This window comes from Leptodactylus fuscus, chromosome 5 (assembly GCF_031893055.1).
Source record: "Leptodactylus fuscus isolate aLepFus1 chromosome 5, aLepFus1.hap2, whole genome shotgun sequence".
Taxonomy (NCBI): Eukaryota; Metazoa; Chordata; class Amphibia; order Anura; family Leptodactylidae; genus Leptodactylus; species Leptodactylus fuscus.
The window spans coordinates 108,687,555-108,708,756 of record NC_134269.1 but is presented as its reverse complement, the minus strand read 5'-3'; the positions used below and the strand labels follow the sequence as shown (position 1 = coordinate 108,708,756).

At 38.6% G+C, this 21,202-nt stretch overlaps 1 protein-coding gene across 21 annotated transcripts in view; it reads right to left on the bottom strand.

Moving 5' to 3' along the window:
* Positions 1-21,202, bottom strand: part of CELF2 (CUGBP Elav-like family member 2) — a 432,202-nt gene that overhangs the window by 38,403 nt on the left and 372,597 nt on the right. For 19 of the 21 annotated variants that reach the window (XM_075273992.1, XM_075273993.1, XM_075273997.1 and 16 more), the window contains 3 exons: positions 14,206-14,364; positions 12,102-12,165; positions 830-964 (listed from right to left, as the gene is read on the bottom strand). In XM_075273992.1, the coding sequence (XP_075130093.1) occupies positions 830-964; positions 12,102-12,165; positions 14,206-14,364 (358 nt within the window). The remainder of the gene's footprint in view (positions 1-829; positions 965-12,101; positions 12,166-14,205; positions 14,365-21,202) is intronic. The other 2 variants (XM_075274012.1, XM_075274013.1) reach the window with 1 other exon arrangement.

The window sequence follows — 21,202 nt, the reverse complement described above, 5'->3', positions numbered from 1 at the left end:
TGCCAAATACAGGGCTGGCACCAGCACCCAACAAACCTGGCCAAGTGTCAGTGCACACAGCACCTGGGGACCCAGTTAGCTTCAGCAATGAGTGCTATCATCAATACAGATTAAAGGGCTTATTGCACTAGTAAGAATGTTAAGTATGGATTTCATAATTATTCACTACGCTTAGCTCTCTGGAATTTCTATTCCTTCACATGGCTCTTGGCACATATAACCCTGTAAGTGACAGCAGGGAAGGAACAGGAGTTCCAGGAACTAAGAGCGGTAAGTAATCATGAAATCTGTACTCACTATTCACTCCTGTAACTAATGTAATCTTTCACCTGTATAGAAGGAAGCACTCATTGTGGAAGCTGAGTGGGCCCCCCTAAGCCCTGTGGGCCCCAACACTTGTCTGTATCTGCCTGGTGCTGGCGGCAGCCATAGTAAAATAGCCAACAAAGTAGCACATCTATAGAACCAAAACAAACATAGCATCCAATTGGAATCAAGCTGTCATTTTCAGCATAAGTTCCAAACGTTGATATAACTGATTCTTATCTGCAGCACCTCCACTTTTGCCAAATTATATAAACAGGGGCCCACATTATATGCAACCAGGCCACCACATACAAGTATCATCACCACATCAAATTAACCAAGAGAATGGGGAATGAAATAAAGGCAAATAAGATGGAAATGTCAACAATAACAATTATTACATCAAAATCTAGAAATCCTCTAGAACAGTTCAATGATAAAAAAGATGGAATTGGCGACACAAATGTTTTCTTTGGACATCCTAGAAGAATGTTCCATGTGACAGACAGAAAACACGTCTCACCCGGGCTTGTTAGCGCTCCCAGTGCGCTAGTCGTTGTGGAGAGAGGATTTGCATTGGTGGTGGTTGCGGAGGTTTGGGCTGCGGCTGCTGCAGCTGCTAAAGTAGCCAAATTCTGTAATTGCAAAGCATTCATGCCTGTGTGGGAAACAAAAGAAACCTTCAGGGACAACGTAAAAAAAGAATTCACTGCTTTGCAAGTAGGTTTCTGGCTTTGCTCATGCTTTGTGATGAAATCTGAAAATTGCCAGACCTGATGGAAATGGTAGTGTCACAGAGTTATTGGAAGACTAGGTATTAGCCCATTTCAATAGCACAAAATACATGTCTAAGAACCTATTTAACTTCAAGTGACAAAAATAAATAATAAAAAAAAACTATATTTGCAAAAAAAGTACGTCAGGCATTTTCCTTTTAGTCAATTGTATTGAATTCAAAGAGGCTCTAAGTATTGTCATAAAGCTCTTTATACCTAAACAATGAATGCACCCTGCCATTGAAATATAAAGTGTGGGGAAATTTGGTGCATACATTTTCAGACGGTAGAGGCAACTATTTTCACATGTTAGGTCATTTTTGAAGATTTAAGTTACTTGTTGCTTTTTTTGTTATACAGAAAACGGACAGATCCATTATAAGTCAATATGACCTCTTAGGATAAGTAAAGAAATTTAAAAAAAAATGATCCATCAAAATGAATATTCCATATGTGTCATGGGACATGTAAGACAGAAGCCATGACCCCAGTGTGAACAAAGTATTAAGTTGCCTATACTCACCATTAACAACTAAACTTCTCCATTGTTGTTAATTTGCAAATATGCTGCTGCTGAAGACTATTTTTGGCCAGTTATGGCAAACAATTACATTTTCGACTTAGACTTACAGCTGGCTGTAAATCTGCAGCAACGCTGAACTATTTTTGGCAGACTGAAGTCTGCTGTTGGCCACCACTCATGGCATTTTCATGACCAATTGTTGACTAAAATGGCTAAAGTCCATCAATTTGGCTAACAAAAATCATATGTGTATTACCAGTTTTAGGCTACAGAACAGCATGTTATTTATGTAATATGTCCACAATGTACAAAACCGTGATATGCACATAGATATCCATCAATGCACTGTGTCCCTATGATACATGCTCCGGAAAGAAAATGCATAGAAAATGTATTTTTCATCTCTACATTTTCCATATTGGGATTTTTTTGGTGGCAAATGCAATCAGTTTGATGCAATCCTATCAAGATATTCTGATAGCCAGAAGAATCAATGCTAATATTATCAATAGAGCAACGCTGCTTTCTCTTAAGGTTTGTGATTTTTGAAAAAAAATAAAAATAACAGCATGGAATTGCAGAAAATCTACATGGAAACACATTTGTGTTGTATGTTCTGAGTACTAATAACATATAATATAATGTATGTTGCACATATAATGCATGTAGTTTTATAGGTTTCATTAGATTTGTTTTTGCCTTGATATCTGCATATTTGGATTGTTGGAATATGTTTTCCATGTCTAACAGTATCATGTATTTTCTAAGCAATTAATTTTAATATGATGTTTCATCTTGTGCAAATGCATATATTTTACAGTAGTTTAAACAATGAGATTTATTGATTTACAGATTTATTTTCTTTCGGGTTGGCAAGTCAAAAATTTAACATTCACCTTAGGTATTTTTTGTCTTATTGTTCATAACCATTATCATAAATCTGCATATCAATAAGCACGAACAGATGTCAGTTGTTATGAGCGCTTGCCAATCAGGCCTGTTAAAAAGTGACAGATGGGTGGTTATAAAAACATTCTCACAAGGCCTATTAGCACATTCACAGAAAATTGCTGCTGTGTCCGTACAGTCACAGATGCCGCTCTGTGAAAATAAGGACTTATTTACAAGTGCGATATGTGGATTCTCCATGCCAGAGCCTGCCCTTTGCAGACATGCTCTTGCACACTGGAAAGTCATTATCAACAATTACGTAACAACCCTTAGATAATGCAAGACTAAGTACAGGACATTCAGTAGTTGCTTTCTTCAATTTTCTTACATTCTTCCTTTGAGCCTTCTCTATCTATCTATCTATCTATCTATCTATCTATCTATCTATCTATCTATCCATCCATCCATCCATCCATCCATGTAGCTATCACTGATTTACCTATCACATAATTATGTATATACCTATTCTATCATATCTATCTATTGAAATTGATATATTTATATATATTTATGTAACTGTCTATCACATACCTATCTATCTAGGTATAAAGTACAAAATGCAGGGGAATCAGTGAGAAAAATGTGGAATGTAAAAAAGCTTAAACTTATAAATTTATTAGCTATGCATTACAAAGGTGTGCTGTTCCAACAGATATCACATAAAGTTGGACACACATCCCACAGTCCAGAGCCAAAGGCTATATAATAGAATCCAAAAGAGGGCAGCACTCCAATAATAGTTTCAGTCTTCAAACTGGAGTTCTGTCTATTTTGGGGATTTTATATAACTAGGTGGCTAGCTATCTGGCTGTAATAGTGTAGAAAAGGTGCTGGTGACCATGCATTTTATTGCTAGATAGAGGGTGCTGGTGACCATGCATTTCATTGCTGGATAGAGGGTTGATTGTTGCCAGTACAATATTCTCTTGGATACTGGGAGGATTTCTGCTGTTTCACAAGCTCTGTCAAGAACCAGGAAAGAAGACAGAATGTCAATCAGCTGAAGGGGAGATCCAGGCGGGATTTTACAGTAAAGAGGCAGAGCTGGAAACAAAATACCATCTAGGTTCTGCCATGTCCCCAAAGGCTTTATTAGAATTTGCATATTAGGGACAACTGTTTTTTTTTTCCATGTTAGCTCACATCTCTCTATCTATCTATCTATCTATCTATCTATCTATCTATCTATCTATCTATCTATCTATCTACCTCTTGTTCAGTATTTATCTATTTAAGTAAAAGTAAAATGAATGCATGAGTTCCTATAAAAATACCAATACATATGTGGTATATTACATTAAAGATATTACTTCACAGACTGTTACAATGTAATAATCTATGTAAATATAATGATAATTGTTTAATATTACTACCGTATAAATGAGATTTATCCTTACAATAAATACGATCAGGGTTGGCATGGTGTAAATCTGGTGATGATTTAGGCAAGACAAGAATAATCACATACATTTACAATACATTGTATTCGTGTTAAAATCTACCATGGAGTCTATTCTTGCTAATGTATTGCTCGCTGTAAAATATGCTGAACAATCTCCAAGAGAAGATGACAAGCAATAGATTATTTTATATTATTACATTAACATGCTTTGCCCCTTGATGTGCAGTAAATATGACAAGCAAGAATAATTATTTGTAGAGAGATTCAATATACAATATAATAATAGAAAATGGTCAATACAGAACATAAGAGATACTAATTATATACAAGCTCAATTAGCTTCTGTGTGAACAATGTCCTGCTTATTTTAATACTAGTAACATATGTGAATATCATTGAAAGACACATTTTCTTGTCTTGTGTGGGCACTACACAGCATATTCCATATGCTTTACCCTCGTACTTATACAGGGGAGGTGGGAAAATGCAAATAAATTGCTAGTTTAGCATTAGGAACCGATATATAGCATGTGTATTCCAAGGTGGAATTACTCTTTCAGGAGGTATTCAATATACCCCAATGGTATATCAGCAAAGCTGTAGCTATTACCAAACCAATAAATGAAATGCATTCTGCAACTTGACATACATGTAGGCATGCATGACCAATTTCTTACTTAAAGGGATGTACCAGTTGTACTTTTATGGCATATGGAGGCTTAAAATGGCAAATACTATATACATATCTGTCCATTCAGCCGAAAATTGAGTGGGGAGTCTACATTTGAGCTCCAAATCTTCCTGACCTTTGACCTGCACAGCAGAACATCAACAAATCAGTTGCTGAGCTGTGATACCTTGATACTCTGAATCAGGCAGTAAATATCGTGGACCTGGTTTGTTTGTTATTTTATTGCTTTTTATGCTGAAAAAAAATGACAAACAACTGGACTACCCCTTCAAGACCTGTGCCACACATGCAGGGGTTTCATTGGGTTTCCTGCTATAACTTACAGGAGCGATATTGTAGATGGGACTAAACAAATCTCATTCACATGATGTAACCCGCAAATGAAAAACAATGGGGAGTGCAAAGTAATTCCTGCAGGTCAGCAGCAGCAAGAAAACCACCCAATTCTGCATGTTTTTGCCACAGTCTTTCCAGAGGAGCACAATGAGGAATTTCCCTAAGGCTGAGATTCCAAGTAGTGAAAAATCTGCCTTTTTGTTGAAGATTTTGCTGCATTTTTTATGCTAAAGTGAGAAGAGAACTGATCAGAAGGAAGAAGTATAAGTGCTTCATTTATTTCCCATTTCAACAAAATCTGCAACAAAAAAGCGGCTTGTCCACAATGTGGGGCCTTATCCTTAAAGGAAATTCTGCAATGTGTTTGCATTTTGTGTTCAGAAACTAGTGCCCAACAGATACGTCTCAATGTATGTACTGTATGTTAAAGCAATGCCAGAATTTAAACACTGCAATATACAGTGATAATCTGAATCTGTGTAAGTGAGGTATGTCTGTTCATAATACTAGACAGAGCCATAATGTTCTAGCAAAAATTAGGTATACCATCACATTCTAGATAAAAAAAACACCAAAATTAGTAGTAAATGAGTAAAAAATAGTATAAGAACTTCCTAGATATTTTTCATTCCTTATGTAGCCACTCTTCGCTTTGGCTCAAAAAAAGCTAACAAAAAAAGCTGAGTTTCTGCACCGAGGGGACTCAGCCTTGGGCTGCATTCACACAACAGTGAATTTTTTTAATGAATGTCACACTCCAGCATTAATTTCACTATCAGAGAATGAAGGAGTATTCACATGACCGTTATTGTGACAGACCGTCAAAATACAGGTCATGTTCTATTTCTGGCCCTTTTCACGGATCCGCCATAAACTGAAATGTATAGAGGATCTGTAAAAAAGGATGTCACTTGAGTGCAAGGCAGTCGTGAAAAAGGGACATTTATCATGGTCATTTTGCAACTTGGTTGTCTGAATGTAGTCTTAGTCCTTAAGGGGTTAAAAACTAGAATCTGTTTGGATGACTTGCCTTTTGCTATGCTGCACAACCTCTCACTTCTTCAACCACAGAGTTATAAATAGTCTCATTAAAAAATTTCAATGTTTAAATTGCCTAAAATTGTCAGGATAAATGATTATATATGATGTTGTTTATTTACAGTCCTCTCACTCAATGATTTGACATAAGTGATAGAAATGTTCGCAGCTGGATGAATAACGTGCAGTGGATGCTATAGTGACAGCAGTTATGTATTGCCCTTGTTAACCTATGTTCACCTGCAAGTGAGACTTTATATAAACTACTTGCTTTTTATTATCAAAGTCTCCCAGCTGCAAACCTGAAGCAAACAGAACAACAGGTGTTAAATAAAACATCAGGCAAGCCCTGCACACAGCCGTATTCTATATGTGGAGTAAAGCAGATGTTGTTTTTTTCTGCTGTTAACAACTGTTGACAGCAGTGGGAATTGTGGTCAGATCGACCAGTGAATAGCGACCAGTATGTGTTCATTTAATAGAATACATCTGATTTTTTTCTGATAAGGCCTATGCAATTTTCGGTACTATTCCGTTATCGGGCCAGCAGCAGCGCAGTTCAGCAGCAGCTTTCGGGACAGCAGTTCAGCAGCGGGAATTACAATGACATCCGAGGACTGCTGGCCCGATGCTTGTGCCCAGTAACCAGTACATCGATGACCCCCCTCCCCCATCCTTCTCCTCCTGCCAGTGCTGCCCCCCAGCTCTCCTTACATCTTCCCCGTACCCTCTCCCCGCCACACGACTAGGCCTCACCTCAGCGCTAGTACCGAGACCGAAAGGAAAGACACCGGGGCTCAATCCAGGCCCTGACAAGAAACACGCCGACTATAGGAACGGTGAGCTACAGCGAGCCGGAGGGACAAACTTTCTGCAGCGTCCGGCGGCTATCTAGTAGCATTCATTGCTCAAGATTTACGGTGAGGCCTATTACAGGGAGAGGGTACGGGGCAGATGTAAGAAGAGCTGGGGGGCAGCACTGGAAGGAAGAGGAGGATGAGGGCATCGATCGATGTACTGCCTACTACACACAAGCACGGCCTCTATCATCGGGCCAGCATCGGCTTAGTCATGTGGCGGGGAGAGGGTACGGGGTAGATGTAAGGAGAGCTGGGGGGCAGCACTGGAAGGAGGAGGAGATGGAGGGGGGGTCATTGATGTACTGGCTACTGGGCACAAGCATCGGGCCAGCAGTCCTCGGATGTCATTGTAATTCCCGCTGCTGAACTGAACTGCTGTCCCGAAAGCTGGTGCTGAAATGCGCTGCTGCTGGCCCGATAACGGAATAGTACCCAATTTTCTCTAGTGTTGATTATATTTTGTAAAGACAATGTTGTAACGCATTATATTTTTCCCTACAGCTGATACAGTAGTGGATGCTTATGACATCTCATGAGACTGTTATTAAGAAAGTAATAAAGGTAATGATTCCCACAAGTTTGCTTATGAATAATGATTCCTTACTTTGGCTTGGGTGGCTTTTATATATTTTAAGGCAACAACATGGCAGCAAGTCAAAGAAGGGGTACCACAATAATCGGCTGTATAATGTGAATGCATAGATTGCTCAGTGTGTAATATATACCTTATCACGATAACCTGATACTGCTGACAGCTATACAACTATTTTATAGTATTTCTTGCTCAGCAACCAATCACAGTACAGATTTAACCAGCACAGATTAGGCTATTTACCGTACTTTGCTGCCTCCTCACACCCGGTCCTAGGTATTTGTTTTTGCCTTCCACATTTTGCACTTTACACTGTGCATGAGTTTACCAAGGCGGTATGCCTTTGCCATTGAGACATTTCCAATTAATTGTAGCTAAACAGATGCCAGAGGAATCTCCCTCTATATGCATGCTTTTTACTGATAATAGCAGAGTACAAGGTTCGACTAATGAAAATTAACAGAAACTTGATGAAGGATAACTAGAAGCCAACTGCTGATGCTAAAATCATACTAAAATCCATAGGGATGCTAAAGAAATCACTTCTCTATATCTAATGTAACGGTGACAAGTTAGACAAACTAAAAAATATAAGTGTAATCAGAGCCATAAAGAAGACTTTTCACCAACGCCATCAACTCCAGTTCTGTGCTTCTGTTAATAGGTGCTGCTCCATTGACTCCAGTGCTGTTGGAATTATTTCTCTATCTTTACTATTACCAAGCAATCAGTGATGTTAATTTTAGTGACTGGTATGTTACTTATACTTTGTACTTTCAGGTGGGCAATGTCAGGAAGCAGACAAGGGTACTTATGGTTAGTACAGTAAAACATGGTGCCAGTGACTGCATTGGTTGTCCATTCATCACAGAATACAATATATGTGCTTAATGATCTAAAAATTACAAGTCTGTTATATTTATGCCTCTTTTAAAATTATTTTTGTCATAAAAATTATATTATTATATTATATATATATATATATATATATATATATATATATATATATATATATATATATAGTCGTTTTTGTTAAAGATATTTCAATATATCTAAATATATATATATATATATATATATATATATGCAAATTAGGTTTATTTCTTAAAAGAAAAAACTGCCTCTAGCAACACTTGAGCTGCAGTTTTCTATTTTTGGATAGAGAGCTAATATGCATACATATATTATAAAATATAAAATATGTAAAATATAATTTGTGCAATACTACTCATTGGTTGTATATATAAAATGTATGTTAATGTAAAGTACGCATAACATGCTCTCTTACTTGCATGACTGCCGATAAAACTAGAAAAAATAGAACGCAGGCCTTTATAAGCTACATAAAAATGTATTTTATTTTTGGCCACAGAAAATAGCTTGTAACACTCTTTCAGTATTCTAGGGTCTTACGGCCTGTCTTTACTCATATATTAGATAAAAAGTAAATATGAAAAAATAAGAAAGGGAAAAAAATCAACAGCCAGCAGGTGTTAAGATGAGAAAATAATTCAGTGATCTTTACATCTCCAGGCCAATTTATATTGTCAGACAGCAGGTTTAGATTACTCAAAGATGCCAGTGCAATAATGAGTTGCTGTACCAACTGATCACAGAATATCTGTGGGGAGAGACTTGTACCAGTAAAAATATTGAAAGTCTTATTGGAACTGAAGTTAGAATCTAGAAAACAATAAAACGCACAGATGAGAAACCCTCAAGTGATAAACTCTCGTTTCCAACAGGAAACTCCCATTAGAAAACAGTCATGCACATTTAAAGAAGCAGGCTCTTACACTGCATAGCTATGTATCAGTTATGTTGCAAGAATAACATTTGGATTATTAAATACAGTTGCGTGTATTGAGATCTTGATGTCTTAATGTGTATGATTAGACTAACTTGGTGGGACCTTGGACTGTAAAAATGATGCTACGTGTGCCATCTACAGTATGCTGTGAAATAAATTCAATTTAAGTTAGTATAGAGAAATGACATAACTCTTGAAATAAATACACTACCAAACAGTCATAAATTAATGCTAATAAGATCTCCAAACAATTTTGCAGTCTAAAAATATTCTTCCACATTCCAGAAAGTTACAATCTGAAATAGACAGATAGTCCAGACAGGAGACAGAAGAATAATTGGTGTTTGGATGTGTGGTAGTTTCTACTGCATTTATAGTATAGTTATGGCAATCCGTCCTTTTGCCCATTAATTTATGTGTTTCACATTTCTACTCAGATCTTTTAACATCCAAAACTCAGGAAAATCGACAGATGTAGAAGATTGTCCTGTGGTAGCTGCAAGCACTAAAGTAGTGTAGTCAGGATTCATCTATAGGGACCATCACCCTCTTCCTCTTTATTATGACCTTTATAGTGGGTGCCGACTACATACACTAAACACGTTTTGCTATACACGTAACAGAGAGATCAGCAAGCATCATATTAACCAAAACTACGTGCTGTCAGTATCTCACACTCCCCGAATACAGGATAACGTGTTGCACAAAACATCAAACAGGGTATCAACTTTCCGCCAACCAAGGTGGTATCTTAGGTCATTAAGACATACTTCTTTTTATGGGGGGGGGGCCACACGGTGGCTCAGTGGTTAGCACTGCAGCCTTGCAGCGCTGGAGTCCTGGTGCTCAAATCCCGCCAAGGGCAAAAAAGCCATCTGCAAGGAGTTTGTATGTTCTCCCCGTGTTTGGGATACCCATCCCATATTCCAAAAAAACCCAAAAAAACATACTGATAGGGAAAAAATGTACATTGTGAGCTCTATGTGGGGCTCACAATCTACATAAAAAAAAAAAAGACATACCTCTTGTTACAAGGTTGTGAACAAGTTTCATGAATTATCTACTTTTTATCTCAATTATCTTCAGAGCCATAACTCTGTCTATCCTCCCCAATTTCCTGTGTAATACAATTAAATTATTCACAATCTTCACCCTCTGTTACACTCATGTGGTGTCAAGTGCCAAATCTCTAAATTTTTCCTCCTATTGTGCATTAATTATGGCCATTCATGGACTGGTTATATAGTGAAGACTACTCACATATTGAAGATTTTGGTTAAGTAAACAAGGGTGGATGGCATACCCTCATTGCCTTGTTTTAATGTCTTTTCTGTTTTTTGGGGGGTTTTTTTGTATTTTTATTGTACCTGATGCTGAGCAGAAGAATCTTATAGCAATAAACCCTACTTGGTTGTCTCTAACTATGGAAATCGCTTTGATGAATTTGTCATCTGTCTAATTTAATCTTATCATCCCATGTCACGCATGTATTCAGCCATTATTTCTACCATTAAAAATCTATAAAGTCAAAATATGGACTTCCATTATACCAACAATGTGCTTTGTATAGTATTAAAAAGAAACTAAATGTAAAGCTTTTCTATGGGTGTAGTTAGAATGTGCTTATTCCTTTTTCTGAACAACTTGCCTTCTTTCTCAGTGCCTCCGTCAGTCACTTGTCACTTTTAACTTATGTGCAAGATTTTTCTATTTTAGGACAATGACTCTTTAGTGAAATGCAAAGCATAATAGAAAAGCATGTAAAGGTACAGCATGGCAAGGACAAAAGAACCTGCTCCACACACAAAGGCTAGACCTAGACTGTAATATTAAGTAGGCAGGGCACTGTAGAAAACAGCGAATAACACAGTCCAGGATGGAAAAAACAGGGACGTTTTGTCCTTGTTTGTGCAGATTACATATTCATTGATGCAGTGGGGGTCATGATTAAAATAAAATACAGCCACATTAATGCTCCAAATTGTTTTGCTTTTGCATCAAACAAAGAGAAAGCTTTCTCACAGTTTTTCACGGCAGGCATAATGGGCATCCAAGCTCTGATTTACCGCACGTCCTGCCTTCTGCAGCTCCATGTTAAGTTAGAATATCAGCATGGAAGGTCACACAGTAGGAATGACCTTTCACTAATCACTACACATCAGCTACTACAGGCAGAGCTCATTACAGAGAAATTCTTCAACTCACAGCCTTTCAAATAGAGGCCAGCTTTGATTTTTGGAAACGAAAGGATAATTTTATATTTCGGGGGGGAAATGAGGAAAGAAATGTTTATTGTGTAATTTTGTTGTCTGGGCTTCCTTTGCAACCAGTCCACTCTGCAAGGTTTAAAATGGATTTTAATCCCGTATCGACTCAATGCCTGTAATTTTAGTTTTTGCCGAAGAAGGTCAGAACATTTTTCCTCCCAGCGTTCACTGCTTTTTATAAAATGCCTGCGTTGTCGCTAAATGGGTTGCCAGAACATTGCAATCTCCATAGAAGTTAAACCGAGGTCCTGTGGTTGTTTTGTCGTCACCATTATTAGAATATGATGCAGCTGCAGGGACTAAAAGCTCTCCTGCCTTTTACAATTGGTTGCTTAGGACAAATGGCGGGTGACTAATGCAGGATAAACTACTTGTTCAACCTCGGAGCAGTTGGTTCAATTTTCCATTTCTAAGAGAGCAAGTGTTTCAATTGAGAATTTAACAGAGGGGTGTCCCTTTTTAACAGAACATCATTAGTGCAAAAGAACTTAAGAGCTGGAGAAAATAGGGCATAATTGGCTAAAATTAAATGCTTTTTTCTCCACTTACCAGCCATTTGCTGAATACCGCTAAATGCACCCAGGTTACTGGAGGAGGTGGCTTGCTGCAGGAGCTGTACATAAAAGAAGAAGAAATCAAGCAATGAGGCATCCACAATGAGACAAATTGGCTGCTTGATATGCGTTGTTGCACACAGGGTTTTTTTTCCCTCCCTGTTCATAGATTCAGTTTCTTAAAGACGTTTTGCTCATGGATGGACAGGTTGTCCCCTGGGTCAGAGCTGTAAATCTATATCAATGTCTAATCTCTGCATAGAAAGGCACACACACGAGGGGACTCAATAAAATGACTGCTTTAAAAACAATTCATCAATTTAGTCTTTTTAACAGCCAGGTGTTAAATACATTTAAGTCGACACAGCGCGACTAATTATCGCCCTCTGTAGGATTGTAGTTACCATAACTCATCTTTACAGATTATTCACATTTTCCTCTTCTTACTCAAATGCTTTCTTTCCAGTAAGAAACTGAACACTGCAATTCTGCTGCACTGGATCGGTACACCCAGGCATACAGTTATAAGATTAGCTCTTCTACGTTACACCATAGAAATTTCTTGGAAGTTCTTAGGTGAAGACTGAAGAAGCATTAACTATGATTTGGTTTAATAAACCTGAAGGCCCCTTGAGTTAAAAACTAATTACTCATTAAATGTCAATGTAGCAGAAAACTAGTTGTTCCGCATACATGTTATTCCACGGTTATCATTTTCCATCCCTTCTTATGTGGCGTCCTGCGGGCTAATTATAAACAGGTACAAAGTCAGGAGGTGTTTCTTTGTAACAAGGAATGTGGAGGCAAAGTTCTTCAGTCTACTGTAGCCGACAGATGACACATTCCCTTTCTAACCTTTCCACCTTTGTTACTCTCTGCATCACATGTTCTGATATCGAGGGCAGCTAATTGGTCTTTTAATAACTTATGATATTACTGGTATCTATTTCACAGACATAGCCAATGGGTGAATTACCAATGCATTGAAAAGATGAAATATCGCTTCTTTGAAACGGAACAATACTCTTTATTATTTAGAAAGTTTGATAAAAACCTGACGTCTCTGTAAGTATAACTGACATGCCGCAATTTCAATAAACGCTTCCCTATAGTATAATTGAAGTAGAAAGTCTGCAGAGGAAACTCTGTGGACTTTCTGTGAAAAGCACTGTGGGAAAAACCAAGATGTGTTTCTGCCACATTTTTTCCTGCAGTGCTTTTCGCTACAGCCTGCTACATGGGGTTTTAGCCTAAAGTGATAAGTCTCACAGCGCTCTGTGTTCACCCTCTTCCCCTCCACCTATATTCCTTATCTAGCATGGCCCCAAGTTCTGCTGCATTCACCATTGCTCATGCTCTTAGTACATGTGTAGTATTACTGTGATGCCTGCCTGGTCTGAGTCACATGTCCTGTGCATGCATTCAGAAGATGAGCAGTGGTCAGTGCAACAAAACTCAGGGACCATGCAACGTTAGACATACACTAAGTAGCCCTGTCAATGAGAGGAAAGAGGGGGCAGAGTAACACATTGTGGTGGAAGGCAACGCTGTAGTAGCTTCAAGATGCCCATCTGTATATTGACAAAACGGCAATATCTCAGAAACAAGGGGAATAAACTGTTTGATAGCCACATTTATGGGACTTATAAGACTTATAACGTATAACACTTCAACAGGATTCACAGAATTCCATGGACTGATACAGTATCTCCATGAGCCTCTAACAGTAAATACCTGTATACATGTACAATACCTTACAGTACAGTTTTGTTCATACAGTATCATAAACATCTATGCAAGATAAAAACTGAGAGTTTTCAGTAGTTGACTCTCAATGACTAAATGAAAAGAGGATGACAAATCACAAGCTTTTTAGACTATTTAGGTCTCTCATCAGGCATGGAAATAGACCATGGTAAGGTACCATCCCTGAAGAAGAGACCTAAGTAGTCTTGAAAGCTTGCGATTTGCCATAATCTTTTCAGTTAACTAGTAAAAGGGATCAACTACTGAAGACTCTAACTTTTTATCTTTTATGTCTACCGTATAATACAGTACAAATATATATATTTCCTTAGACATCTATGCAAAATACTTACTGCTAAATATTGTGGTGTAAGTCCTCCAAGTCCAGTAAGGTTCCCCCATGTGGCAGTATTAAGCTGTTGCATTTGTTGTGCTAACTGTTGCTGTAGACGCCTCTGTTCCTTGTCTTTCTGTGTATCAGCAAATTTCACCACTATTGGTGAAGAACACCCCTAAAATAGGACAGACCACAACAAAATGTATATAACAACTAATACGACATTGACTTCATGATTGCCACTTTCTGCATAAAGGTTAGGTTACTTACTGGAGTCCACATAACTACACTTAAACACTTCTTAGTTCTGTGTATCTTGTAGATGTACCTTAGTATATATGGCATTCAATAGGTTTCATGAGACTGTATCCCACTCTGCAGGTCTATATCATAGGTATAGTAGTTGCAAGTTATAAGTAATGCATAAGCAAGATTAAAGGCTTTTTGGGGGGAGTTACGTACTGATGACATATTCTTTGAATAGAAATGGAAAAAAGCAGGCGCTCCTTGTGAGGACTGCTATATGCACTTGAATGCCCAGATGCAGACAGGGCTCACCTAATCTACGTATTTAGCTGGCTTGTCTCCAACTATGGGCTCTCAGTGATGATGCGCCTTTCAGAGATACACCGACTATAGGAAGGATTTAGCCATTGGGTGAGCAGAAGAGATGATAGTGTAGATTCAGCCCTGGTATGCTTCTCCAGCATGAATCCCAGGTATGGGATTTAAAGTATACAATAGTGTTGACCAGTAGTCAAACAAAAAACAGATTAAAACCTAAGCGCCTCCAATGGGGTAAATTATGTATTAGTAAAATGGCATATATATATATATATATATATATATATGTATATATATATATATATATATATATATATATATATATATATATATATATATATATATATACTAGCTGGTACCTGCGACTTCGTCTGCGGTGATTGTAGAAGTGGGTATATACAGGCGCGGGTAAGGTTTTCGTAGTGTGTATAAGGTATGGGATATGAAATGTAACTTTGTATCTTGTTTTTGCTGAAATTCAGAGAATACGTGAGACTTGTGTGTTGAAGTTACTTTGTATTTGAGCTGCTATACGGTGTTGTGAGAAACTTTACATAGTGACTTTGGGACAGAGGTATTTGAAGTTAACCCTTTCCCGGCGAAGGCATTTTTTGATTTTCGTTTTTGACTCCCCTCCTTCTAAACCCCATAACTTTTTTATTTCTCCACTCCCAGAGCCATATGAGGTCTTAATTTTTGCGGGACAAATTTTTCTTCATAATGCCGCCATTAATGATTCTATATATAATGTACTGGAAAGCAGGGAAAAAATTCAGAATGGGGTGGATTTGAAGAAAAAATGCATTTCTCCGACTTTCTTACGGGCTTTGGTTTTACGGCGTTCACTGTGCAACCAAAATGACATGTCCCCTGTATTCTGTGTTTCTGTACGATTCCGGGGATACCAAATTTATATGGTTTTATTTACATTTTGACCCCTTAAAAAAAAATCCAAAACTGTGTTAAAAAATTATTTTTTGAAAAGTCGCCATATTCCGACAGCCGTAACTTTTTTATACGTGTGTGTACGGGGATGTATAGGGCGTCTTTTTTTGCGGGACCAGGTGTACTTTGTAGTTTTACCATTTTCGGGAAAAGTTATCGCTTTGATCACTTTTTATTCAAATTTTTATCAGAATCAAAACAGTGAAAAAATGGCAGTTTGGCACTTTTGACCATTTTTCCCGCTACGGCGTTTACCAAACAGGAAAAATATTTGTATAGCTTTGTAGATCGGGCGATTTCGGATGCGGGGATATCTAATATGTATGTGTTTCACAGTTTTTAACTACTTTTATATGTGTTCTTGGGAAAGGGGGGTGATTTGAATTTTTAATCCTTTTTATTATTTTTTTTAATATTTTTTACTTTTTTAAAACTTTTTTTTTTTGCATTTATTAGACCGCCTAGGGGTATTGACATGGGTGGGCGGTGTCGCGGATTGTCAGAGCGGTGGGGGTCGGCAAACATGGCTGCTCCGGAGCGTTAAAGAGCGCCTCCTGGAGTATCGTTAAGGTGAGGGGCAAAGTGGTGTGATTGTGTGGGGTTAGGGGTTAAGCTGTAGAGGGCAATATGAATTTCGTGGCTTGCTATGGTCCAAAGTGTGTGAGATTGCAGAGATGGTGGTGTGAGTTTGGGTTTTGTGGGGGTCCTGGCACAAACGTATGTGCGCTATTGTGACGAAAAGTAGCCTATTGTTTAATCGGGTGTATTATCTATGTTTGTGGAAAATTTCAGGTAAATCGGTGGAGCGGTTTTTCCGTGATTGAGGAACAAACATCCGAACATGCAAACATCCAAACACACAAACCCACAAACTCACAAACTTTCACATTTATAATATTAATAGGATATATATATATATATATATATATATAAAGAAAACCAACAACGCGTTTCGGCAGAACTCCCGCTTTTAGTGTTTCATTTTTAACCTGTTTTTTATTTGACTACTGGTCAACACTATTATATCTTTTGGATAGGTTATCAACATATGATTGTTGAGGATTTGACAACTGGGACCCCCATTTTCTGGAAGCTGCATTGGCATTTGGATTCTAATCACTTCCATTTCACAGAGAATGACATCATGTTCATTTCTCACATGGCCTGTAGCTCAGTTCAAGTGAATGCGGATGAGCTGCTAAATGTACAGTACTGTGTTTTGTATTCAGTGAAAAGGCCGCAGTACTCAACTGAATATCTCACAGCACTCACCTGAGTGTCTTCAAACAGTTAATCTGTGGGGCCAAGGGGTCGGACCCTCAGTGATAACATATTGATGACCTATCCAAAGGATATCTAAAGTCATTAATATGCAACTTCAGGAAAACCACTTGCCATGCGCTGTGGTAAGGTATTAATATGATGTGATTTGTGTTGTTAACTAAAAAGCCTATCTTGTAGTACCAAACAATTCACCATCTTATATCCATGGCAACCTTTATATTAATGAGTAATCTTATAATACATACTATCAGTTCCCTATGTTACCCTCTTTCATCCAATTAAAGGTGTTGTCCCATGTAATATATTTATCAGTTACCCACTGGATAAGTGAAAAACGTATGATCACTGTGGGTTCACCACTGGGACTAAGAGCTAAGAGCATGCCCACACTGAGGAGGAGTTTCAATGTATATGGGACTGTGTAATACATAGTGAATATGTGTGGCCACACTCCTTTCATACTGCTCTTCACTGTGGTCATACAGTGAGGGGGGATGGAGGGCTCTGGACAAGAGTGACCAAGGTGGTCCAAGAGATGGAGCTCTTTAAGAAATTCAGTCATCTGGCATTGACCACATGCTACCTCATAAAAAGAGTTACGGAGGGTAAGAAAAGGGGTAAACAGCTTGGGTGATCTGCTGTAGCAGTCCCTATCAATATTTATCAGTTCTGAATTTCTGGTCCATGAAATAAAGCATTACCAGCCAAGCCATAATTCTACACTGATATATCCATGCTTATTGCATCTTTGTATCTACAACATATCTGTGCTATAGGAATTCACGCAAAGCATTTTAACACTCTGCCATTTCAATATAAATACCGCTTGCCGGGTCAGAAAATACATTTAAGTTAATATTTCCGATTAGACACCCGCCACTTGGAAGATAATTTGAGCTAAAGAATCAATGTTTTTGTACCAAGGAATGATCTTCCATGAATGATCTATTCTGTATGCCGCCTGACATAAACAGCGGTAATTATGTAGTACAATCAGGTATAAAAGAGGTTTATCTTATGGTTTGATAACAGACAGATGGGGCTGTTATAGAACGAAGCAGAAGAAATGATCATAAATAGATGAAACTAAAATACAAAGCAGTTTGCCTTGATATCTTGACTGTAACCTGACATCCCATTTCTGGGAGCTCCCTCTCAATACAATACATAAAAAACAATTTCTTCATTGTATATATCTTGTATTCATTCTCCTCTGCCTGCTTCATATTTCACAAGTTTGTGAATTTCAGAAGCAGATGCCATTATCAGAATTGTAATGACATGAGAGACTGCTTTGTTATTGAATGAAATATTTTAGAGACCTGAAATATAAAGGAAGCATGCCTAGACTGTACTTTATAGCTTATAAACCGTGATATCATGCTGTGTTACTGCTTAGCTCGTGGTTACGAACAATGATGATAAAATGTAAGGAATTATCCTAAAGGGTTGCTCCATTATAAGGTGGAGTCAACATTTGTGACCCATAATGTTTTAGCCAGATTGTAATTTAAAAACAGCCCTGGCACAAAAACACCCCCAACCCACATACTGCCGTGCAATGATCATATCACCGCCCACAACGCGCCTACCATATTCCACTATGCAGCGCACTATACTTCATAGCTGTACCAAATACCACAGTGCGGCAAAAAAGAAGAGCCAAATAAATACCCCAGTGCAGCTCAATATACCTCTGTTGAAACACCAAACAAATACTACCGTGCATCACAAAATATCTCATCAGAAGTATTAACTACTACCCTGAAGCACATAATACCTCCAGCAAAGTGTCAAATAAATACTATGGTGCAGCACAAAATACCTCATCAAAAGCACTAAATAAATACCCCAGTCAAGTGACTATCAGCAGTACTGTCCTCTACTTCTCAAGGGGCCCCCACTTACAATATTGTCCCCTTCTTACCTTTGCACCCCTCCTCCACTAGCAGCAGGATTTGTCCCTTTCCCACCTCTCTCGCACTTACAGCAGAACTTTCCCTTCCCAATCCTCCTCTACTTGCAGTAGCATAGATTCCTAACCCCCTTTCCACTGGCTGTAGCAATGCAGAATTTACTTGTACCCCCCAGGCAGTGACATTTTCTCCATAACCAGCCTTTCACATTGCCAAAGGTATTTTCTCTATTTCTACATTTCACAGACTGGCAAGAGCCAACAGTGGAATTTGGAGCAAGTCTGGAGAGACTTCTAACTTCATCTGTTGCCACCACTGTAGGTCCTGGTACTATACAGCTGCTGAACTACTGCTTGAGTGAAGGACCTATGAACTCTGGCCCTGCTGTCAGCTACAGAGTAGGGGGATCATAGTCCAAACACTCTCCTAAATATAAATGGAGTAATCTGTATGAACTCTCATTCAGAAAAAAACGCTGCATTTTACGGTTCCAGCAAAGTGAATGACATTCTGGCTAATCCCAACTACACACTGCGATAAAAGAAAACTCAAAAGCGCAAGAGTTTTTATCTGTAGCAAAAACGCAAAGACAAACGCAATACCTTAGCCTAACTTGGTTTTATTAACTGTCTGATTGAAGGGGTCTAAGTTCTAGAATGTATCATGCTTAGCTATTCCCATTATTGCCACAGACTTCAACTATAGCGGCAGTGCACATGTGTCCTGTAAAAAGGATCACAGGACTCAGACCAGTGTTTCCTTAAAACTGGGCACAAGAATAGAGTTAAAGTATAAAGAATACAAATATAAAGAAAATACTTAGCAGATTGACAAGCCTATATCAAGACTATCGACAAGCCTATAGTCAGCTATATCTGACTGCAGACTGTGGTATTTTTTTTTTAAATCTAAAATTTTCAGAGTGCACATCTTAGAGGGAAAGGTGCTCAGGACCCTCACTATACTGATAGGGAATGGGAGACATGGGTCCAAGCAATCATACATTTATCCCTTATTTCATGGATCAGTGATACTGTTTGTGTTTATACCTCTTTAAGGCAAACAATATATGTGCATTCTGTATTAATATGGATGGTTCAGAGAGTGTTCATATTGAGGAATCTGCGGATTCTGCCCCCGAATTCGTGGCAGTTTTCATTGGGAGGCAGAAAAAAAATCAGCATCCTGCTTGATCTTGCCACAGATTTCTTGGCTCGGGAGTCCCTGTCACTTAGGTCCATTTATCTGGGCCTAATCAGCAAAGGAAAGCAGTGATGTCATGCCATTGCAGGGACATCGTGGCAATCCTACGGCAGTGGAAAAGCAAGAGGAATTTCTTTTCATTTTCCACCATGTAAACCTACCCTTAGTATGGTGATTATGTGCATACAAGCCCTGAGCCACTGGACTCTTTACTTCTCTGTAAGTGAAAGCACGGAATAGTTTCAGCTGGAGTTATTTACTGGCCATGTTGTTTTGCTGTTACTGCATGGCAAATACTTAAATCCAGCTGAACTATGTCAATGCTTTCATTTCATTTAAAGAGAAGTGAAAGCACTGGTGGATGTAGCCGTGGACTGGATGTGGCTATAGTATTTTGTCTGACACAATTCTTACAGCTGGAAACCACTTTCCAGGTGCCCTCATGTGACAAATGTAGGCTTAGGCCTTGTTCACATCTGCGTCGGTAATCTGTTCAGGGGAGCCAGCATGGGAACCCTCCTGAATGGACTACCGAACACATTGTCAAGCGGTGTGCAGTGAAAGCACATGGACCCCATAGACTATAATGGTATCTGTCTGCTTTCCGCACAGTCTCCGCACAGAACATGCCGACAGAAAAGTAGTTCACGATCTACTTTCCTGTTCACATGACTCGTGCGGAGACAGCGTGAAAAGCAGACAGACCCCATTATAGTCTATGGGGTCCGTGTACTTTCACTTCACACCGCTTGCTAATGTATTCAGTAGTCCGTTCGGGGGGGGGGGGGGGTCCCCATGCGGACTTCCCTGAAAGGATTACCAATGCAGATGTAAATGAGGCCACAACTGTAGTAGTTTATATTGTCGGCAAATACTGATCCGCAATCTGTAAAAAACATGCCTACATGTCATCCGGAATCATGGATCAGCAAAAAGACTATGATTCCATGCACTCGCCTTTGCCTCAAATGATGCCTATAATAGGGCATGTTTCATAATTTGTGGTCCTTGTAGACAGCACAAACACATGGCTGAAAAAACTAAAGCTACGTGTATGGGTCCATAGAAATGAATGAGTCCATACTTTTATCTGCGATTGCG